Source organism: Rousettus aegyptiacus, unplaced genomic scaffold, assembly GCF_014176215.1.
Source record: "Rousettus aegyptiacus isolate mRouAeg1 unplaced genomic scaffold, mRouAeg1.p scaffold_m13_p_11, whole genome shotgun sequence".
NCBI classification, from domain to species: Eukaryota; Metazoa; Chordata; class Mammalia; order Chiroptera; family Pteropodidae; genus Rousettus; species Rousettus aegyptiacus.
The window spans coordinates 60995802-61020754 of record NW_023416286.1 but is presented as its reverse complement, the minus strand read 5'-3'; the positions used below and the strand labels follow the sequence as shown (position 1 = coordinate 61020754).

The following is a 24953-nucleotide window of genomic DNA, read 5'->3' as shown; positions in this document are numbered from 1 at the left end:
TCTCTATTAACACCAACTCATGTTGGTGATTGTGCATCTTCAGAAAGTACTTAATAAACTCTATTAAAAGATTTTGCTTTCCAGCAATGGCAATCATGCCAGATGTGATATTGTGATATCAGACAAAGGCAATCTCAACAAGGTTTCAAGGTAACATTAAAAAGTAATCCTATATTAAGTTTCCTAGCAAGATGCCCCATAAGTGCTGAAAACACATAAGAGGTTTGAGTTCAGATAAAGAATGTGTTACCAGATGGCAACAGTAATTACCCTGTCCCCAAACTCAGATTGTATTTACCCTGCCTTTTGCCTGCAAAGTTGCCAAGACAATATCCAGCTTTTCTGCTGGAGCGCACCACTTCATCTTTCCTGCTGGTGTGCATGTATTAATGACTGTGTGCTTTTATTAATGGTGTAAGACAAGACTATTTCAGTCATATCATTACACCTACTGCCTCATATAGATCATAAAGGACAAGGATAAAATTTAATTTGCAATAACTCTTTGGAGCCATAGTAATAGTTGCCCAAGAGTTCTTTGTCAGAGCATCTTGGCTTTCATTAAGTACTCAGCCACTAAATTCTCTTCAATTCTGGCAGAAGCAGCCAGGGAACACTTTGGGAGCTCTATAAAAAGGCAGTCTCCTAATCTTCAAACCGTTGGAAAGACTCTTTAGCATCTGTTAAAATATTTTTTCTTTCTAATCTGCCTGAAACTAATAGGGAGAAAATTCTGAGATGTTTCTTAATTAAGCAATAGGGTGGTCTGTGCTGAGTTAATCACAATTGTAAAGCATAAAAAAAGCAAAAGAGTTAAGTACCCTAAATCCTTAGGCATCTAATTTTCCACTGAATGTGCCTTATTGCTGTTATTAAGAAGTCTTAGTCTTATATCAAAACAGGAAGATCCAAATGTGGAAAAGGCTAATGCAAGGGAAGATCAAGACTGTGAGAAAAGCAAAAGAAAAAAAGAAAGAAAGAAAGAAAAAGAAACCAGCAAATTGCTCCTTTTGGCCAGGAGAAATGAAAGGATGAAGGATGCAGGGAATTGTGTAGGGCAAGGGGGTTCTTGCTTTGGCCGTTTTATTATTGGGCCCCATGGTCTCTGGGAGGGGCCTGCAGAACTGCCTCCTTAACAGAGTAGAAAGTACAATTGTAAGAACCATGAGCTGTAAGGCAACTGGGGAGGGAGCAGCTATAACTAAGTAGCATGAGCCGCCTTCAACTAAAGGGCTTACTGCTATAATTCTGGTATATTCACTTAGCACACAGCTAGTAAAGAAAACAGACCTGAGAGTACAAATCTCATTTTCCAAAACCAGTTTATAAACTCCTCTTTAAAATCACTAAAAAGGTGAGTACCTACTTCCTAGTGACTATTTTCAGCTTAGAACTCAGAATTCCTACAAATTCCTTACTAGTGTTAAAAATGATCAAAGACCATTTTTATGATACAGGCGAACTTTAGTTAACACTTCAGGAGGTGGAAAGTCTCCTTTTGGAGACCTGCAAAATAGGACAGAAGGCAGGAAGCTTTTATAGGGTAAATAAAAAAGAACGTGGAAGAGAAAAATATCGGATTGACAGGAGCCACACAGTCAACCTTGTTGGGGATGAGAAGACTCAGAGCCGGCTTGGTATTTGGGGATTGACTGATGGGATGTCCTGCATTTCTATTCAAGCTTCGGTTTGCTAACGTGGCACCTAGGCAGGAGCAGCTTTATCTTGGGCCTAGAAAGTAGTCTTATCACCATAACATCTGGAGTTTGCAAGAGAAGCATTGCAACTCAAACTTGCTGTCTTTTAAAGCCATTGACCCAGGAGGTCTTCCTACTGTGTTTACTCAGCTCTGAGATCAACAATAGAAATTCACTCTGGCACAGTCTTTTACACTGTTGTATACCCTTCTCACCTCTGTGAAAACTTTACTCATGCTTAGTTAACCTAACTTTATGAAGTGACTTGTTAAAATAGCTACAATAGCAACAACAACAAAATCCTTTACCTGCTCTGTCATTATAATTGTGATTTGTATCTTACTGAGAACTGAATGAATTAAGTAAATTGTGCCACACACACACTTCCTATTGCTTATCTTTTCATTTTCATTTGACATTTTATCCCACGAGAGAGGAAAATCTATTGGTTTGAAACTCTACATTAAACACTTAACTAGTATTTAAGAAGTAAGTACATAATGTGTTTTCGTAGTTTTCCCTCAGTCAATCCTCATGATTCACAGATTTCACATTTGCAGATTTGCCTACTAATTAAATATTATTTATAACCCCAAATCAATACTCAGGCACTTCCACGGTTGTTCATAGACATAAATATGCACAGAGGAGTAAAAAATATGAATCACTTGATGTACAAATCCCAACTGAGTTTGAACAAGAAGATGCCCTGCTCTCTCATTGCAGCCCTCCGACTGTAAACGTGTGTGCATTTTGCAGTCTGGTAATGCCACATTTTTCACATGTTTGTGCTTTTTGGTGGTGATTTTGATGTTTAAAATGGCCCTCAAGCATAGGAGGCCATTTTATATGTGAAGTACTATATAACTTTCCTAAACTCAAAAAGTCTGCAAGGTGTCTTACAGAGAAAATGCATGTGTTAGGTAAGTTTCATTCAGGCATATTGTGAGTTAATGAATCAACAACACATATTAAATAGATGTCTTTAAACAGAAACACACATAAAATAGTTATATATTGATTGGTTGATGAAAATATTGCGGCCAGAGGCTTGCAGAAACCTAGCCCTGTATTTCTCCCAGGGACAATGATGCAGTACTTGCTAATTCAGTGTTTGCTGAAACTTTATAGAACATAACTGCTGTGAATAATAAGAATCAACTGTATCATCAAAATTGCTGACTTCATCTTCTCCCTTACTCAGCTGGCTCTAATCCAAACTGATAACATTTGCAACATTCTTGAGATCAAATCACATCTATTTTTAAAAAGGTGTGTTTTTTTTTTTATAATCTATGCTTTAGCATCTCAGATTTTTTTAAAAGTCCTTTGATTTCAGCCGCAGCTGGATCTCTCTAAGGCCATGTTTCTCAACTTTCTCCTCCATTCGTGGGGTCCCAATGTCAATGGATGGAGCTACTTGAGTCCAGAGAAGCCTTTCCTCTGCGTTTTGGCTAGTTTTGGCCCTGCTCATAGCCCTGAGAGCTAAAAGATCAATTTCTTGGCTATAAATTGCTTATACTACCTCTCCTATAACAGCTCTAAGAAATTAGAAAGATTGAAATGAACTGTTATAAGGCCTATTTGGAAGCCTTCTAGATTTTTGCCCGCCTGTGAACCCCACTAGTGCCCTATATTCCTGCATAGAATGGAGTGAATTTGTCTCCTAATTCAGTCAGTACCCCCCAAGAGACACAGCTACGTGATTTACCGAGCACACTGCAAAATAAAAATGTGGGGTACAGTTTTGCGGGTATGTGACCTATACAGTCACACAGGTCCCATGCTTAGGAAAGCCACGGGCTCACTTTCATGCTCTATTCAGCTCTCTACAATTGAGTATGTGTGCTTTTTCAGGGGCTCTACTACTAATCATAAAAGTCGAGGTATTCCCAGGTTTTAATTAGCTGCTAAGAAACTCAGAGCTAGATTTGGTATCTCACTCTGTAATTAAATTATGTTAGAAACAAGATATTATCAATTCCTCTGCTTTCTTTGCTTCATTTTTGTTCTTTTGATATTTTAAATTATCTCATTGTACATTTTATTTACCTTTATCACCCAAAGTTTTTCAAGATAAGTAAGGCAAAAGTCCCATGGAAATGAAATGGTCCTCTTGTCCTTCTTATAGTTACAAAGCATGAACTTCAGATTCATTAGCTGAGATTCATTGAATGATTTCTGAGCACCTTCTGTGCGCCAACACTGTTGTTAGAGTCTTCACATGTTACCCAACTCACGCCTTCCAACTGACCTGTGAAGGATACACTATCATTGCTTTATAAAAGAAATTCGAAGTTCAGAGAACATATGTAATTTGTCCAAGATCTAGAACTAGGAAAAGTAAGAAAAAGAATTTAGATCCAGCTTTCTGCTTCTTCGTTTAGTGTTCTTTCTGTTATATTATGCAGTTTCTCCTCTTTACCTTAGTGGAGTCTTGAAGATCATTTAATCCCAAACCTATCATTTGGGGCAAAAAATTGCTGGGAGAGTCAGATTAATTACCCAAGATCACTCTGCCAGCAGAAGTTAAGACTTGGGATTAGAAATCACTAATCTCCTGTCTCTGGACCCACAATGGTGGCTGTCCTCATGCTCATTTTGTTTAATCCTTTCCATCTTCCTGACTTCTAGGGTCATATTGCAGATCTCATAACCTTTAATAGTTTGATGATGACTTCCTGCAGATGAGTTCCTAAGCCAGTAATTCCAGTTCTGAACTTCCTCCTGAATGCCAATTTGCATCTTTAATTTTCTAAAGGTCACTAGTTCAAGGAGTTAAAACTTCTATTTATTTATTCAATTATTTAATCAATATTTACTAAGTGGCTTCTGTATACTAGTGGGGGAAATGTAGTTCATTTTACTTAGGTATAACAGTTTAAACAAACAGACATTATTTTGATAAGTTTCATGGCCTAATGAAAAAGAATGATTGAGACTGAGGCTGCAGAGTAAAATTAGCCTTGGCCAAATACCAGCTACCTGACAGCAGCCAATTCTAATTCTAATGCTAGTAAATACCAAAGACATTGACGTTTGAAGCTCAGCAACAAATATATGTTCCCAGAAAGTGAAAAAATAGTCTAAACATTTTAATTACACCTCATCATTCCCAGATCATCTATGATATTTTTTTCAGGATTTTTATTTATATGCTCCAATAAGTATATAAATACTATGGAGAAAAAAAAAAACACAAACAACTTTGTTGAAACTGAGCGGTTGCCTGGCATGTGGCATCCTGTGCAATGTAGCTCACAATTGTCATTGGCTTAATGATATATGCAAATCCAATGTGCAATTTGTAATGCAATCTAAGGGTATCAGTGCATATTTTTTGGAAGAATATGTTCTACCACAGTCAAATCTGTGAATGACGACAAATAAAATATGCAAAGGCAAAAAAAGACCTCTGAGAGGCTAACATTAAAAATTGAAACCTTAGAGTATCTAGGCGTGAGCCAAATAGGGGGGCATGTGGATAAGCTAGAGAGAGAATGTCTTCGTTTATCTTGCCCATTCTGGAAGGCAAGAAATAGCTCAAGATCCAGACTGAGCATGGTGGAGGGTTAGTCAATCCTTTCCCTCCCAATTATCCAATCCCCTTCTCTTTCTCTCTCACTTCAAAACCAAACCAAGGGATGAGAACTAAGAAAAGGTCAGGATCCAAGGCAAATCTATGGTGAATCCAACCTTAGTGTGCCATTAAAGTTCTTAATCTCTTAGAAAGAACTAGAAACTGAGGACATTTTCTCTGGCCTCCCTAGTAGAGAAAATGAAATTGGTAATGAAGCAGAAGCACCATGTCAGTTGCTTAAAGTTCATTCACATTTAACATTTCACACACCATTTACATTCTTGCTCTCTCTCCACCACCTGAAAAAAGGCAGTGGTGCCCTTTGGAGCTTAGAGGGATGGCTGGGTTTCCTTAAAGTGCCTCCTTCTGTCGTTGCTTCCCTCCCTTCCTTTATTCCTAGCTCAGTCGCAAGAAATCTTCATGCCAACTGAAACCATCTGTGGCTCAACGACACTCCTGCCCCACCTGAGCACCACGAAATCTCAGTTTCTTTTATCATGAATAAAAGAGCAACGATACCCTGCTTAGTTTTTCAGATACCTCTGCATACTCTGCAGAGCCTATTTTTGAGTTTTCAAGCTGCAACTGCTTGTCTTGATCCCTGAGATTTAACCTGAGGCATTGGTTTCACACACCAAGCATTTTAAAGGGATTTGACAGGTAATATTAACATTTTTTGAGCAACATCTCTGTTCCAGGATGTTATAGGTTGAATTATTTCCCCAAGATGTGAGTTTTGTTGTCCTCTCACAATTCGTATGCTGAAATCTCAATCCGCAGTACCTCAGAATATAGTGATATTTGGAGATAGGGCCTTTAAAGGGGTGATTAAGCTAACACGAGGCTGTTTATGTCAGCCCTAATTCAATCTGACTGGAGCCCTTAAAAGAAGAAAGTCTGAGATGTAAGAAGACACCAGGGTTGTGACTAACCAGAGGAAAGACCGTGAAAAGAGGAAGAGGGTGGTCACACTCAGAGGAGCCCTTCCTTGAGCACCGATGTTTCTCTTGCAGTTTCTAAGGAACAAAGAAAAACTTGTTTTTACTCAGTTGAAAGCATGGATTATGGTGTCGAGAAATAAGTAAATAAACCAACTCCTCTGCTTCCTTACTTTATTTTTAAATTCCCCGAAGATTAGTTTTGCAGCTAAGGATTCCTCATATTGTAAGATAAACCCCAACTCAAACTGGCCTAAATTTTTTTTTTAAAGGTGGGGTACCTCTGGTTGCTTCAAACTCTTCTTCAAGGGGGCAAAATGGCTGCTATGATTACAGACACCATGTCTTCACACCATATCACTCAGGGATTAGACCCCATCTTTTGGCTTTATTTTTCAGAGTCCTCAGTCAAGATCCCTTTCTAATGTTCTGGCTCACAGTTTTACATTTGTAGCTGAAACACTGCAGCCAGGGGTACAGAACAGAGTAATTGGTGTAAGACAATTAGGTTCCCATCCAAATCACAGAACTGAGGATCTCAGGGTGGAGACAGGGGAGACTTCCCAAAGCCTTGTTGGAAGTTCCCAGGGGCTGGGGGGTGGGGAGGGAAAAATAAGAGATTATAGTTTAATGAGTACAGAGTTTCTGTTTAGGATGATAAAAAGTTATGAAAATAGATGGTAGTGACAGTGTGCAACATTGTGAATGAGTTAATGCCACTGAATTGGACACTTAAAATGGTAATAATGGCAAATTTTATATTGTATACTTTACCACAAAAAAAAATTAAAGTAATTTAAAAAATAAAAATTAAAACAATGTTCTGGACACATTTCACTTCCACTCTAGCTGAAACCAGGATTTTATCCCCACAGTGCCCCTTTGCCATTGAAAACAGCCCTTGGGAGTCCTCCCTACCCACTGAATCAGTGCTGGGACCAACGAGCGTGAAAAGAAGCCTGCCAAACGTCAACAGAGAATTATGTTCAGATTGTATTGAACACTGACTTGTGACCGGACTCAGGAAATACAGCGTTATTCATGGGACCCGAGCACCCTTATCTTAGACTGCCAGAGATTTCACACAGGGAGATAATTAAGGTCAAATCACTTATTGGTGGTTTGAATGGAAAAAGAAATAGGCGGCTTTTGAATGAATATTTTCTAGTGGCATTTTTAGTGTATAAAAGAAGGGAACAAGTCCTAGCAGGGGAAAGCTGACAGCAATGTGAACTGAGCTGTGGCGTCTTCGTTTTCTCCTGTGGTTATGTATAGTTAGGTATATACCTGGGAAGTCTCCGTAAAATCTTCCTGGGAGCACAGAGTTCTTCCCTTCTGACAGCTACGACAAAGGTGAGCAGATTGCTCTGTGATGAAACACACTCAGCTGCATCATCTCTCCAACAATCAGAAAACCAGGTCCAAGGCAGCCATCTAGCTGCGAGGTGAATTTACAGTGATTTGATTTTCCGAGTAGCTATTGTTTAAAAACTGAATTTACATCCATGACACCCAGTGTCAACTTGAGAATGATTTTATCATGCCTGCTTTTGTGCAGCTAAGCTGGAAAATGTGGGCAGTGACAGACTGAAGCAGAAAAGGAACAAATTTGCATGTTACGGGGTTAGAAGAGCCCTTTGATTGTTGGAGAGGCCCAATGATGCTGTCAAGCGCTGGCAGACAGCACGCCCGAGACACACCAGATCTGCTCTCTGGATGGCTGACAGTGCACGATTTAGAGTCAGCACAGGATCAAAGAGTTGGGACTATCTCAAATAAAAGTGTTAAAAACACAAAGAAGCCTGCATCTTGATAAGAGGACATCCCTGAGGAGAGAAATGAACAGAGAGAAAGAAAACGACCTTGAGTCTATGAAATGTTACAAGCCTCAGAATTGTAAAATGCCTGAAATGAAAAGAAAACGTGCAGCTGAAATGAGAGTTTCAGAACTGAAAAGGTTGGAAGTTGTATGCTTGCCACAAGTGAAGATGAGAAAGAGGAATAATAGATAAATGCACAGATAATGATTTAGGTTACATTTCGGTTTTCAAGGCTGATCATTTGCTTGCATAAGGAGGTCTGACTTAAAGCATCAACACGTGCATTTTAGCTGAGCATGCCTCCTTAGTGTGAAATACGAGACTTTGAAATAGATAGTCTTTAAAAGAAGGAAAAAACTGATTAGTGGCAATGGTCAAGAAAAAACTTGCTTTTTAAAGAAGAAAGTTAAAATATTGGAGATGAGACCTCAAGTAGAAACTTAAATAATAAATTCGCTCTTTGGAAATTACGTTTTCAGCAAAGCGTGCCATATAATAACGTATTTATCAATAGGGAATAAATCAAGGATTCTCTTCCAGGGAAGACTGCATCTTCTGGCAGCATTCTAAGTGTTTCAAATCTGACTCCCCAATTCCCCAATTTACTTTTTGTTTGAGGGGAATATTTTAGGGGTGGCTTTTCCCTACTCTCCATAAGAACAGCTACTCTCACCATGTCTGGAATCAGAGAGAACCTCCAGAGAAGGAGCATTGCCGGTAGAGCCAGCTGGAAAATTGGAGCCCCAATTTTTTCACTTAAAACTTCTCAGGGCAGACAAGTACCCCGCTCCTGCTTCCCGCCCTTAATCTTAACCAGGTACATGTTCTAGAAGGAAAAGCTTTACAAAAACTAGCTAGAGACCATGTTTTATTTATTATTTGAGTATTTTTTAAATCACCTGATATAAGATAAGCCACCGTGAGCACCCATATAAATATTTGCTTTTGGGGCCATCATGCCAATAGTTTAGTCTTGAAAAGTGACTTTTCCACAGTGAAGAATATTATCTGACACTGCTCACACCCACACCCATATTCAGATATTTATATCTGGTTTCAATTCACTGATGCAGTGTTTTTTAAAAAAAAAAAATCTTTCCCAAATTTTACTAGCTTCTTGATAATAGTTTTTAATTGGAAAAAAAAAAAAAATCTCCCCAATCTCCAAATGCAGTATAATCATACAAATAATATTTAACTAAATTATACCCTGTGTGTATTTGACAAGCATAAAAGTGTTTTGCTCAGTGGCCTGAAATGTTTCCCCAAAATTTTATGGCTTGCTGGTGAACATTTAACATTTCAAAATATATTTAAAAGGAAATTCAAAGAGACTTAATTATATGATTACCTTGCCTGCACAGGAGATCATTTCCTTCTAAATATTGTGCTTTATCTGTTCTGATTTCCAAAATCAAAGCAAATCATCCAGCATTTGGTTTTTTATTCTGACCCAGGCAATTAACCACGGTCGAAGAAAGTAGCTATAAGAACTTTACCACATTGTGCAATGTTCTAATATAACACAAGAGGGCAGGTTTTGCTTTGTCGTCAGCCCAATTCAGCTATGCTGTTAATCAGAAAGGTCATTGTGCTAATTGCGTATTCAAAAACGCTCAGCAACATGCACAGTGAATAAGTAATCAGAGTGTGTACTCTGGCAGGAAATCTCTGGTATTTCAATAAAGAAGGACAAGTTTAAGCCTTTCTATGAGATGTTATTTACAACACAGAGAATAATTATATTTGGGAGACACTGATAGTTTTATCTTATGTTTATAAACCTCCAAAGGAGCAGAAAATGGCTAGAAGAAGAAAGGACCAAATTCAGTTGCATTACATCCAAAAAATCTCGCTTGAGTCACTGCGTCAAATAACACAATTGGATTAATGGTTTCTACCAAATACACATTGTTTTGTTTGCTTTTAGAAAACTTTAACTTATCCCATTGCTCACAATTTTCTTCTGTGTTGTTTTCAAGATTTCATCAAACTACCTGACAAAGCAAAATTAAATTCACAAGGGTTATTTATGGATTGAACTGCCAGTAAAGCTGAAGTCAAAGTAATATGTCATCTTTAGAGAATTTCTAAAGAAACCCTGGGGCCCACTGGAGTAAAAAGGCACTGGTTTTGCCCACAAACTCCTTCCACTGAAACAAGACTTTTAAGACATCAGAAACTGGAGAGCCTTAAAATGACACTGTAAGGTCTTAACTTCCCATCTTTGTCTCAACAAATGGTAGAATTAAGGCCTACCAACGGTGGGGAGAAGATAGGCCCAAGAAGAAAATATGTCTGAAAAGTGTAAACTTGTATTAGGTTGTATGGAGTCAAATGCCACCTACCATATGTCTGACTCAAAATCTGAAAAGTAAATTGTTATTTCACAGTTCAAGTTCTACTTTGAGATTAATTTATTCATTTAAAAATATTCATAGAATATTCGGGATAAGCGAAGCACTGTAGAAATAGGAAGGGTTCATTCAACCTTGGGTTTTGCCATTGCATTAAGGAGAGTAATTATCTCCACTGTAGGGTGAATTGATTTTTTTATGTGCCTGTGTCAATTAACCACCAACATTTTCTGAGTACTTGAAGCACTTCAATACATGGTACAGAGAGGTATACAACTTGACCTCTAGAAGTTTTAAGTCTAGATGTGGAAGCAAACAAGACATAGCTATTACCACATTGGCTCTAACTTCCTTCTTCTGGGATCTCCAACAAGGTGACTGACCTGGAAGGCTTTCCAGAAGGATGGGTAAGTTAGCTGCTACAGAACACCTCCTCCCTGGTCAGGGAGTTGAAGTAGCCACCCTACCACACTCCCACCCCAAGATCAGTCTTTGGATTGTGGGGACATCAATAGTTACTCTTCACCTGGGAAAATGCTGGTGTCTGATTTTGTTACCTGTATAATAATGAGCCAGGAAGTAGCAATTGCTTAGAAACTCAAAAGAAAGTAGAAACATCAGTTTAAGAACATATTTTTAAAAGTGAAGTCACTATTATGTATTTTATATGTATTTTCAAAAGTAAACTAGATATTTTGTATCATATATACTTATATTCATACATATATAAAGATGGAAATTGATGCTCATGAATTAACAAACAATAATCCCCAACAGATGCACAATAATGTACAAAACAACATTAATTTTTATTTGCCTCTTTAATCAATTTTCTACTTTATTTTAATGCAAGTTTAAAATTCCTCAGTAAGGTTATTACAATAAACAATGTTAAATCCTAAGTGAGACACAAATTATTGTCAAAGAATTTTAGAATTAGAAGAGAATTTAATTCACAAAGAAAAGATGTTATAAAATCTCACTTTTGAATGTTAGTTTTATAAAACATTTCTTTTGAAATCATAATTCACATATAATTTTCTAATACTGAAGATAAGCATGTAGAGTTATGTATTCATTTTCTTCAAGGTTGAATTTTTCCCTATCATTGGGAAGAATAGCTCTACAATGCTCGGTGATATTTTCTGAGTTTATTTGCATAATATTCAATGTAAGTGAATATCAACTTTTATATTCTGTGAATTTCGTTCTACCTTTAAGTTTGTTTAAAGTCATTCATCATTGATTTATTGTAAGGTTAGAAAATTTTATTCCTCTTATATGAACTATAAAGTTAGGAAATTATTTCTCTTAGGAAGAGATGTTATTAAGTATAATATTAATAAAAAGTTTTAAGCACTATAGATAGAAGTAGCTAAATATAAAAGACTACTCTTTACTTCTACCTCCAATAGATCTTACTTTAAACAAATCTTAGGAGACTATGATATATGAACATTCTGATATACCTGAAAGATAAGCTAGAGGTGGTTATTTGCTTTATAGAATTGTTTATAATAGTTCATCTATAAAAAGTAATTTCTCCTGGTGCTTTTAATGTATAATTGATTTATACACATGTAGTACCATCCACCACTTATTGCCACTCCATTACAAATGAAGACACTTGGGCTAAGAAAGATTGAACCATAATCTTGTCCAAGTTTCAAATTGCACTGACCTGAAAATTACAGTGAATCCACTCTATCAATTTCTTTTTATGCTCTCAAAACAGGAGGAAGCTTAATCAATATGGATAATTATTATGAGGCAACAAACAGTCAGCTTTACATTGGTTTGATGGCAGATATAGCCTTAAGCACTTTAGATTGAGTTTGTTACCGAAAAAAAGCAAACCAGAGACTACAGCTAAGCATTTCCTGTGTTTGGGACCATCATAACAGGAGGAGCTGCCTAAGATCTTCAGCTAAAGGAGGAAAAGTGAGGATTAGTTTGTTCATTGTCAGAGTCCCAATTACAGCTTGGCCAGCCTCTTTTCTAAGGTAAGGTGTGAATTCCTTAGGCTTCTTCCGTGTACCTCTTATTGCTTAAATGTGTCTCCATTAGGGGTGCATATCCTTTTCGAAGTCTTCTATACTGAAGGAAAGCCAACAGCACCAAGAGACCAATCAAAGCCACCAGCATTCCCATAACTACTGAGAGGGTTGTATTCCAACTTGGAGTTTCTTCAACTAAAATTAAAGCAGAAGAAAAAGGTCTACGATTGGGATTTTCATCAGCTGAATACTTTTCAAAAAGGAAAGAATAAAGCAATTTACCTTTCACATGCATTTTTGTTGATAAAGCAAAACTACACTGGCTAGAATAAAATTTATCTTCTCCTTCCTCACCAGTTCTTATTATACTTATTATATCCACAATTGTTTTTTTGTGAGGATGTGGGAAATGGAATTCCATTATTTAAATACAGCTTATTGCATTTTAAAAATTTCTTACAATAAATACTTATACAGAATAAACCCTCTAAGGAAGAATATAACTACTTTTGTGAGTTAGAAACTCATTTGTAAAAGCACATGCTAAAATGGTATCTATGGAACCGAAAAATATACAACCTTTAGGTGGAGAAATTCTGCTGTTGTCTCTACCTTTTATTATAGGGTGATAAATGTATAAGAAAGATCAAATGGCTATTGTAACAGAAAATATTCAGTAGCAGGAGCAGATGAAATTCATACCCATTAAGACAATTGTGAATAAATTCTGAATCTCTTAACATGATAAATCCCATCTTCTACTCAAATATATTTTATAAGCACTCTTCCACAAAATAAGGGATTTCATTTTTCGTATATTTATGCCTATTTGTCATTTCTTTAAAAATGATCTTGTCCTTGGCCAGCTGTTCTTAAATTCAGTTTCTGTGAACTGGGTTCTTATTCTATACCCTACACTTATCTAAATAAGATTCTCCTCCTACTTCTTTTTCTCCAATCCCGCAGAGGGCTCTGACTCATCCAGATAGCATTCCTCCAAGAGGATTTAAATTTGTCCCTCTTGTTACAATCCAGCGGCACCTGTTTCCAGCCTCAGCTTCTAGAAACACAGAGTTTTATGCTGCTATTTCTTTGTTCAGAAACCAAAAAGGTTTCTCTTTTGTTATTGTCCAAATTCTTCTGCCTAGCTTTTGTTTTAATTATTTTTTTAATTCTGGTAAAATACACATAACATATTTTATCATCTTAACTATTTTTAAGTGTAAAGTTCTGTGACTTTAAGTACATTCACATTGTTGTGCAATTATCAGCATCTATCCACAGAATTTCTTTCATCTTACATAACTGAAATGGTAACTTCCAAACCCCTACACTCAACCCAAATCCTGGAAATTATCATTCTATTTTTATTCTATGAAATTGACTACTCTAGATACTTCACACAAGTGGACTCATATTTCTTGTCTTTCTGTGATGGGTTTATTTAACTTGGCATAAGGTCTTCAAGATTCATCCATGTTGTAACATGTGACAAGATTTTCTTACTTTTAAAGCTGAATCATACTCCACTGTAAGTATATACAATATTTTATTTATCCATTCATCCATCAGTAGACATTTAGGTTGCTTCCACTTTTTGTGTTTTGTGAATGATAATGCTATGAACAGAGGTATACAAACACCTGTTTGAGTACTTGCTTTATTAGATCGAATGGTAATTCTGTTTAATTTTTGAGGAACTGCCATAGTGTTTTCTACAGAGGCTATTCCATTTTACATTCCAACCACCAGTGCACAAGGGTTTCGATCCTCAACAACACTTGTTATTTTCTGAGTGTGTGTGTAGTTTTATTTTATTTTATTTTATTTTGGTAGTAACCATCCTACCAAATGGGCTTAAAGTGGTATCGTATCGTGGTTTCTGCCTAGCTTTTAAGGCCCTAGGTACTCAGGCCCTTCTCATAGATCCAACTTTGATTGACAGTTATGTTTTACCTCAGCCTTCCACTACAGCCCGGCTCTCTCCTCACAGTCCCCTTTATAGATTACATGTGTCTTTCATACTTCTGTTCCCTGCCCATCTTCAATCTAAAATGCTCCCTTTTCCCTTCTCACCTGCCTAAGATCTACCATCTCTTTGAATCTAGTTCAAGACCTACTTTCTTTCCCAAATTTCTCACTCTCATCTCTGACTTTTGGTTATAGTCCCAAAATGGGACTGTAAATTTCTTTGTCAAAATAATTAATGAATGCAAATTTGTATCTTCTAATGAGCTGGGCATTCTGGGCATATTTGGATTCTCAGTCTATACCTATTAACTGGCTAATTTCAGAGGAGACAGGAACATGGTCAAAAGGCGTGCTGCAAAATTTTGGGTTATTATTACGTTTAGTCCCAGAGAAAAGAAAAAGAAGTTTCAAAGAGATATCCTCAGCTACCCAAAGAAATGAAACTTTAAATCAATAAGGAGAATAAGCAACAGTAATTGCAAAACTAGAAGAAAAAGCAAAGGACAGATTCCAGGGCCTAAAAGACTCTGAAGTCAGAGAGTGAGAGAGATGTGAGCTAAAAAATTTTCTTGATTACTTTGTAGGCTGAGATTAGGGAAGATGAAATAGACACAAATGGGGAAGAGCCCCTGGCAGATGGGCTGTATGTTCTTCAGCTTCTAGACAAATTAACATATATTTTTAAACATTTTACCTTTCCTTTCTCAAACTGTTCTAAGATTCTTTGTTTTTAATGAGGTATAATTGACATACGACATTGATATTTGTATATATTGCAAACTAAGATTCTTTAAATGGCATGTGGAACTATATTGGAGCCTAGGCAAATGAAAAAAATGTGTGCCTATATGTGTGTGTGTGTGTACATATATATATGTATCAAAATATCCTCCCATATTTTGAACCAACTGGGAAAAGCTAATTTAAAAATCTACAACTTAAAAACACGACTTAAAAAACATCACTTTAGAAAACATATACATGAAGCCCCATGTAGCCCAATCTGTAAGCAGGCCATTGTTAGCTTCACGAATCCACCTGGCAGGGGAGGTATGAGCTAACTATGAAAAATTGATTTACTTACAAAATAATGCAGGGGTATAAAACAAACAAACAGCCTGTCTTTGTTTAAAATTTTGATAGTGAATTCATCATAGATTTTTTTTGCATTAATTTCAGTTTACTTTTTAATATTGCATTATAGTATTACTTATCCCAATTACTAAATTTTTTGGCCTCCCCTTGACCTTTGCACTCAAGACAGGTGCTACACTCACCTAACTCTAAACCCAGCCTCGCCTTTAGGTTATGATCTCTAAGTCCTGTAAGTCACTGTTCACATGTGGCAAGTGCATTTTGACTTCACTAGTTAGACATAGCCAGTTTTCAATTAATTCAAATGGAATTGCCAAATCAGGTGTAGGAGTAGATACTTCCTCTATGGAATAAGGTTTCTTAACAACTTTCAGTTTTCTGAAACAACAGTCATCCAACTGGTTCCTTTTCTGATGTTTAATTAGTACTTTAAAGGCTCATTTTGATATTCATTCTAGAAAATTGCCTATAAACAAGACCTGAATGCTTCAATTTAAAGTCTTGGTTTACATTTTTAAAATAAGAAAGAAAGATGAATGAATCATCCATTTAGAAGTTGTATTAGTTACCTGGCAGGTCAATAACGTAGCTGTAGCCAAGTTGGTCTGCGGTTAAAAAGAATTCCTCGTTAGTCACCGGAGGAAAGAAAGGAACCATGTTATACATCCTGTTGTGACCAATGGGTGCCAGCTCCTGAGGCCAGGCATCCACAGAAGGGTTAAATCTTTTCATCCACTCATCAAAAATGGCATCAGTAAAACAATGAAGGACCTGAAAGACAGTTGAATGTGACGCTTAATGTTTATTGAACTATTTCTATTAGATCAATCCAAATGGAGCTTCCTTCTTGCCACGAAGAACTTCTGTGTACTCAATCTAACCTTAGAATTTTAAGTTAAGTTTCCATGGATGTATGACATGTCTCTCCAAATAGGGTTATAACCCCTTTGTCAAGTGAACAAATGAAAGTTCCGTTGTAGATTTAACTTTGGTTAGGAACGCTTGCGGTCTTCAACAAATCAGTTTAATTATTAAGTTCAGAAAAAAGGCAAGTGTGATGAGATGCATATTTTAGTCCATTTTCAGATGCTTTGGCTCTAACGGGAGAGACAGAATAGGTTGTGTATACCAGTATTGTGAAACAAATGGACAGATAAAAAAAAAAATACAAAATAGGTTTTCAAGTGTTTCTCACCAGGAATAACCTCTATCTACTCATTTTATAACCCTCTCATTTGAATTTTCAGTGTTATGCCAGCAAAAGAAAATCTAAAAATGTTATAAAGTGCATAACGCTAATTTAAATTTTCTTAAGGAAGCTGTGTAAGTCCTTATCAAATAAAGCAATTATTACATATTTTAAAATATTAACAGCAAAATGTCCACATGTGTAGCCCTGATTTCACAACAGGATACAAACATGAAAGTTCAGCCCAGACTATATGCCTGGCCATTAGATTTCCTCTTTCATTTCTAGGCTGTAAACTCAAGGAACTCTGCTTTTCTTTCCATCTCTGTCCCCAGCAACTGTCACCACAGGGTCTGTCACCCAGGAGCATTACTTACTAATGAATGTATTCATTAACCACTATTCCTTATAACCCAAATATGGCACTGGTCAAAATACTATAACTTGTTATTTATTTATCTATTTCCTCTAACAAGACCCCTAATTCCTAAATGTCAGAAATGAAATATCTTTACCTTTGAAGCCTCAAGCTTAACATGCAACCTGGACAGAGTTGATGCTTAATAAGTATTTGTTGGCTGATGACAGTGCTATACAAAGTATATATTTTTATTTATTTTTATTTTTTATTTTTGCATAATTCACCCAAATAGGCCACTTTCTAGCTTGTGCTGTTTCTGCAGTCTGCAAAGTCACTCTTTTCTGACCTGAGAGTCTTTAAAGAATGAGCTGCTCTAATGGTCCCTTGCCCTGGGACATCTTCCTTGATTGTCCCCAGTCTGAGTTCTTTACTTCTTGCACTTCTTAACCCCTTTAACTGCATCATTCTTCTGGTTTGTATTACTGTCATTTATTTACTAGAAAATATTTTCAAATCTTACCCAAGGTTCCTTGCAGTTAGTTTCTCCTGTTCAGGCAACAGCAAGAGCTTTCTATTTGTATTGTCTCAAGTGGCTACATTCAGGATAGTAACAAGAATCAAGTGATTTACTGAAGGGATATTTTGTCCTGAATGGATTTTTAAAGTTTACGGCAGAGGCAATCATCTTAAAAATCAAAACATCAAATTCTAAGACCTAGGGTTTTAGAGAGATAAAAGATTTTTGACTTCAAAAGCCTTGACTTTGAGTAACAAAATTCAAGTTAAAAAGGGATAAAGACATAATTTATTGCAAAAGCAACAACTTTGGAAAAATACTCAATAATATAAGGGATCAATTTTCCTACAGGTAGAAATCAAAAAAGTCATGTTTGAGAAGGGTCATCAGCCCTAGAAAAAGAGCTATGTTTAACCAATATTTATTCTCTTCTTTCTCGGTAACTCCCTTTGTATTTTGTATGAAGCAATGTGCCAAGCTATCCATAAGATTTAACTGAAAACCATTGGATAGGACTTCCAAGGAAGTTCTTTAAGGGTAGTTGTTTCAGTTTTTCCATTTCCACTTCTTGCTGCTTTCTGGAACATGGATGTGATGGCTGGAGCTGCAGCAGTCATATTAACAGCCAACGAGCAAAGTTAAGAAAATAAGCCACTCACCAAGGACGGTAGAGCAAAAAGAAGAAAGTGTCCGTAATGACTATGGAGATATTATAACAGCCTGGACTGCCTGCCACTGGAGCTCTTTTACAGAAAGAGAAAAACCAACTTTTTGTTTGTTTGTTTAGGCTTCTGTATTTGGGTTTTCTATTCTAAGCAGCTGAAACAAATCTTAAATAATCACATGGTGAAAGTATCTAGGGCTGTACCAGAATGTATTTTCCAAAGAAACACACATGATATTTCTTGAACTTTTAGATACTGTCTGAATTCAAGTCGGAGATCAAAATCGCAATTAGAAAAAGAGGCAAGAGACTCTCAGAACACAGAGAGATCCAGATTCAGTGCTGCAAGAAGCAAATAACTTTTGGAAAGCACCAGAATTCACCCAGTGCAAAGCATAAATAATTAAGGAGGGGACAAGACTCTAAGGCAATTCATAGTCTGGACAGATAAAAGAATAGGAAAAAGTAATAAGGAGAGATTATAGGTCTCGGAAGAGCTATAAAACATTATGCAATAAATGCTCTGTTACGAACATTGTACACAGTATTCAATTTATAGAATGTAGTCAAAAAATAAAAATAGGCTAGTGTTGCCAAGAAGATGCAAAGAATGCAACAAACAAAATGCTGAGAGCAATAACTCATCCACAGGCTAGAAAGTGAAGCAGTGCAAACTGTAGAATAAGTATTTTTGTTAAAGTTGTGAATATTGTTCCTAAACAAAATATCTTTAATTATTCTCAAAAAACTAATGGTAACTTGTTGGACACAAGTTGAAAATGAACTCAGTTAATATCTCTGTAAAGGCCAAATGTAATTTGAGGGTAATAAATAAAAATCAAAAGTAAAGTAGAAGTTTCCTGCTGTTGCCCTATATCTGCTATATACACACATAACTGTATTCGGAAATTAAAATTGAGTGCTTCAGAAATGAGGTTACAAATTTTGGTATACAAACATATTCTATCTTGTTCCAACAAACTAAGGATAAATACAGGAAGGGAAAAACACTAAATTTTAACTCAGAGGTGTGATTGAAGAAAATGTGATCACATGGCCTTTCAAGGTAAAAAATTTTTTAAAGTAACCTTTACAGAAGAAAATAATTAATCAATAAGTATTGTGCTTACAGGCATAAAGAAACTTATTCAAATCCAGGGAAAATGTGCATGTCTTTCTCAAGATCATTGGAGGATAAAGTTACTATCAGACTTAACCTTAACTTTCACGGCTGCAAATTCGGATTCTTGCCACACTGGTAACATGACAAGAGTCTTTGCATCTGGAGAAAGAGTACCATGAAAACCTGAGACTGGCTATGAAGACATTGTACATTACCAAAGACCAGCACACTGTGTTTGCACCACTTGAATTCATGTGTGTTATCCAAGAGATATCATTCATAATAAGAGTAGATAATACTGTAGTACTGTAATAATGTTCTGGGCCTCTGAGAAGTCATAGGTGATCACTTAAAAGTCACATGCTAGACACACAATTTTCCATACTGGAAAACTTAAGGTAAAATTTAAAACTTAAAGTAGGAAACATAAGCAAAAAGTTTGGTCAGAATTTCCAAAAGAGAGAATTCCTAATGGTATTCCCTAAAAAACATATTTAATCACGCTTGTTATTTTATGATAGTTATTAATTCTTGCTTTGCTCTGTCAAGGATTTGAAGCAATGTATAATCAAGATGTTGCTTTTACATTTCCTTAAATAAGTCATATACAACGGGCATGAAATAGTTAAACAACAGCCAAGCTTCTAATTAGCTAAGCCCTGCCACAAGGTCATAGACAGTGCATTTAGTGAGAGAAAAGAAACATAGAAAAAAAGGACATTGGAACAATAAAAGAGTCTTCTATGCAGTCCACAACCAGAATAGTAGATAGATGTATTCCATTTTGCTATATAGCATGTCCTCAAATAAGTGATTTGGTTCAGTGTCTTTTCATTATAACACTGATGAGAAAAAAACTGATTCCCAGCTGAGAGTTTGCACATTCTCCCATGTCGGAATGGAATTTTTTCCAGGGACTCAAGATTCCTCCCACTCCCCAAAGATGTGCACATTAGGTGAAATGGTTGGTATAAAGTGTCCCAGTCTGAGTGAGTGTGGGCATGGGTGTCAGTGTGCCCTGAGATGGAAGGGCGTCCTTGTCCAGGGTGGGTTTTCTCATTCTCCCTGAGCTGCCAGGAGAGGCACTGGCCACCTGGGACCTGAACGGAAATAAGCGGGTGGAAGATAATTATCTTACTTGTTTTTATTCATCTTTCTTAAATGTGTAGATAACTCACATTTATTTCAATGTTTAATATTAGAAGTATTTTGAGTCTTTATATAGAAGTTTGGTTTTGTTTTTGTGACCAGAAATATGCCCTGGGAACTTAACTCTTGTTTCTATGCATTAGCCTACATTACAGTTGGTTTCCTTATATGTCATATTGCTTAAAATCTGTTTCCAAGAACTCATTGACGACATTAAGTGAGGACTTACCATAATTTTCTCATCCTACCCTTCCCTGTCCACCCTCTCATTGCATCCTGAGCCAACAAAATAGAAAGTATTTTTCAGGCATTTCAGAGGAGTTATACAGGTAGTAAAAGCACCCTTTCAGCACGGATTTGTATAATGACATTGCATTCAAACTTTACATGTATATAAAGTATACAAGACATAATAGCATGTACACCAAAAAAATATAAAGACCATTAAAATCCAGTTGCCAAATCCTTAAGGAAGAAAGCTTGTAATTTAAGGATTAAACTTTAAACAGAGGCAAACAGGACACAAGAGAGTTCTGTTATTAGCATGTCAGCCTTAACAGAAGTGACCGGATCAGCATACATCAGAAGCAGAAAACACAAGTTGAAGAGAAAGAACCAGAGCAATGTTAGAAGAGATTCTAGATAAGAAATGAAATACTCCCAAGACATTCATGGCTGAGGAATGACCAAAGCTCTAGAAGAGAGTAACTCAAACCAATGCTAGAACCATATGAGATTTGTATATAAATTGCGGTTTGCCATTTTACTGCTTTATTTCATCAATGATGAAATGTATACAGTTCACCTCTTAGATTAGGTTTCGTTCTTCTCAATAGAGTATGGGTATATCCTTATAAAGTCTGAAAAGAAATGAAAAGAAGCCCCCCTTCAATTCCATCTAGCAATTTAGCACCTGCCAAGTTTAAAAAAAAAAAAAAAAAACCAGACCGTCCCCCAGACCAAGCCTATAGAAATCCTGCCACTCGAGGAGGCTTTGCCCAAGCAGGTGGCCAGCCACCCTCACTAGCACCTCAACTCTTATAAACTTACCACAAAATTATGCTACTTAGGAATTAGTGACTATGTATCTCAGTTATTTTTAAATACGTATATTAAATAAGTAAATGTGGCATTTTAAAAGCATGAATACATGAAACCCGAAAACATGATAAAACCAATGCTCTATCTTTTCGAAAACCTAGCAAAATTATTCAGACCTGTCCTTCACCAATTACTATTAATTCTTATTTATCTGATTTACCAGAACTACATTTTCTCAGATTTAATGAAAGCAACTTTGAAAGGATCAAATTAAGAATTGTCTAATCCGGCAAAAGGCAGAATTGTAGCTGGCGACACACTCGGGGAAATTTTTGAGTAGGAAACTTTTCTTATAATCACTGCTTGCCCACTTCCAGGTTCATATGATCTTGCAGCCATTTTTTAGCCCCCTGAACTTTATTTTCCCCATAATTAATACGAGGAGAGTAATTTGTCACACACATTTTTGTGAAGTGGAAAGATCGTGTTTGCATGACATCTAGTATAGGGGCATACTAATAGATGCTCAATAACATAACGTTCTCCTAACAAAAATTTACTGAGCTTTTATTAAGTGCCAGGAACTGTTCTCCAGGATGGATATGATATCAATGATTACATTAGCTTCCCATAAGCTAGTAAAAACTAAAAAACACATTTTTATATGAACACAGTATTAGATTTTCAAAAAAAATAATAAAATATCAAAAGAGGATGTTACTAGCTTAGAGAACAATCATTTTCGCTAATTCTCTTACGAAATGTTAGGTTTTTTTCTTTTCCCGGAAGTCATTATCCTACGTGAACAGACAGATCACAGAAAAGGAAATGCAAATGTTTCTTTAAATGTACTAAAATATGCTGGACATCATTTCCATAAAGAAAAATAAAAATTAAACTCACTAAAATATCATTTTTACCCATCAAATTGGCAAAGATGAAAAGGTGTCATAATACACTGTACTAATGAGAAAGAGAATTGTTACTCTGCTGCATAGCTGGTAGGAAGAAAATCATTCAGTCTTCTAAAGGGCAATTTGGCAATATCTAGCAAAATTTAAAATGCATTTATTTAACCTTTGAGCCAACGATTCTATTCTCTTGATTTCCCTACATGTTTATCTATTACAGCATTGTTTGCAAAGCAAAAGATTATAAACAACCTAAATGCTGTCAATAAGAGACTGGTTAAAAATTTCAGAATAAATTCATACAATAGCATGCCATACAGCCCTTTAAAAAAATAAATGAGAAAGCCCTTTGTAAACTGATATGGACTGATTTAGACTAAGTAAAAAAAACTAAAACAAACAAAAAAAACCACAAATCTCAGAAGTATCTATAGTATGTTACCATTTGGATAAAAAAAAAGTGGGGAGATATATGTAAACATATGCTTTTATATTTATAAAATATAGCTGGAAGAATAGGAAAAATAATAATGGATAACTGGGAAGTGGTAGTGAATAGGAACTTCATTTTGTGCCTCTTATATTTGAATCTCTAATGTCCATCATCTATTTTAAAATTTTAAAATTTAGGAAACCATATAACAACCTAAAAATATGTGCATTATAATTGCAACTGTATAAACATAAAAGAATATAAAAGAAAATGAGCAAAAAAAAAATGAGATGGAATCATGAACATTTTAAAACATTTTTCCTAGTATTTCTGCAATTACAAATCATTAGGAACCCATTAAATCATTGAAAATTAAAAATTCACATAAAACAGTTATTTTAATCACTCAAGGTATTCATCTAATTATGACTTTTCATTTTTAAGAAAGGTAAATAAAATAGATAGATTTTTAAGTGCCTCGCTCTTTGGGGAGGGAAAAGCAATGCTCTGTGTACTTCTTTTTTAAAATTTGAACTAAACTCATACTAAATCAGAAGTATTTTATAGTTGTTATTGTGACCTATTAATTTTATTAATTTTATTGCTGCCTAGAACAGTGATCAGAAGGAATCTTACAGGATTAATTTAGTGTAGTCCATCAAACCTTTGTTTTTAGAAACTCATTTTCTCTTCTCTTGCCTTATATTCCTAAATTAATGGAACTATCTTATCCAATTGTCATTGTTAAGAAATACCAATGGTAATAAAGCTACTTGTATGTCTTAATTCCATTAAGAATTTCAGTGTACAAGGCAGAGAGCAAACACAAGAGCTGTTCAGTGAGTATTAACCATGCAACTATGTCCCCAGCCACTGAGGAATGGAAAGAATTGGAATTTACCAATGGACCTTTCTGAAAGAATAACAGCCAAATACACTCTCAGAATAGTCTCTTTGGGAACTGAGAAGAAAATTACTAATCTCTAACATAGTTTCTTTCTTGGCTGTTAACTACTTAACTTCACAGTCCTTTGGCTTCCTCCCTTTTTTTCTCTTCTAGGTTATATCTAAATTTAATATTGAAGACAGAACCACTTAGCATTTCTGTTACCTAATCTTAATTTCCATTTACTTCAGTTACTTCAGGAATTGTTAAAATTTCAGAGATTGTTTCAGAGTTTTTTTCTGTTTTAACATTATACCTCCTTTTATTCATTATTGTGATCACATAAACTTTGCACCTCTCTTGCTTAAAGAGATTTTACTAAAATAATTTTAATAATCCTTGTATGCAATTGTATGCAATATATTTGCATGAACTGCCTCATGAATTTGAAATTCCAGAAGCTATAACTCTGTTAACTTAAATGCTTTAAACTGGCTCTCGATATGTGAAAACTATTTAAGGTTAAATTAGTTTCGATATAAAACTCTTTGTAAATAGCCTACAGTATTTGTGAGTTCTGGAACTAGTACCAAACATTATTCCTTTTGTGCCTTCAAAAAAGGCTGTGGCTTTTGTTTATTTTTATGTACATGATAACACATACCAAAGAAAAAAATTTAAATATTAAAGGTATTAAAAGTAATGAAGACAAGGATAATTAAACATCTAATATCTCTGAACCGTGTATGAGTCATGGAATCTCTCATTCATAAAGTCATATTGTGGGTTTCCACCTTGAATAGGAAGAGAAATATGACAAAAAAGATATCTTTATTTTAGAGAAGAGATATTGATTTTCTAGAGCAGAGATTGGCAAACTAAAGCCTGTGGCAAAAGGGCTTATCACCTGCTTTTATTAATAAAGTTTTATTAGAACACCACACTCATTTGTTCATGTGTCGAGCATGGGTGCTTTCACACTACAGTGTCAGAGTTGAATAGCTGCACAGAGATTGTCTGGTTTGCAAAGCCTAAAATACTCACTAACTGGCCATTTAGAGAAAAATGTTGCCAAGCCATGAATACTAAGTGGGCTTCCTCAAAAGGAGGAGATCATATATAATGGTCCCTGAGACTTAGGATGCTAAAAACTAAATTATTAGCATCACCATTATTCCCTTAAGTGCGAGAGAAAGATTTGGAGTATAATTCTCAATTTTTCAA

General features: G+C 35.7%; 1 protein-coding gene across 1 annotated transcript in view; it reads right to left on the bottom strand.

Moving 5' to 3' along the window:
* Nucleotides 1–11921: 11921 nt before the first annotated feature.
* The window catches only part of DCT (dopachrome tautomerase), a 30942-nt gene continuing 17910 nt past the window's right edge, over nt 11922–24953 (bottom strand). The window contains exons 7-8 of the mRNA XM_016150741.2: nt 16025–16226; nt 11922–12584 (exon numbers count right to left, since the gene is read on the bottom strand). Coding sequence (XP_016006227.2) covers nt 12412–12584; nt 16025–16226 — 375 coding nt within the window. The 3' untranslated portion in view covers nt 11922–12411. The remainder of the gene's footprint in view (nt 12585–16024; nt 16227–24953) is intronic.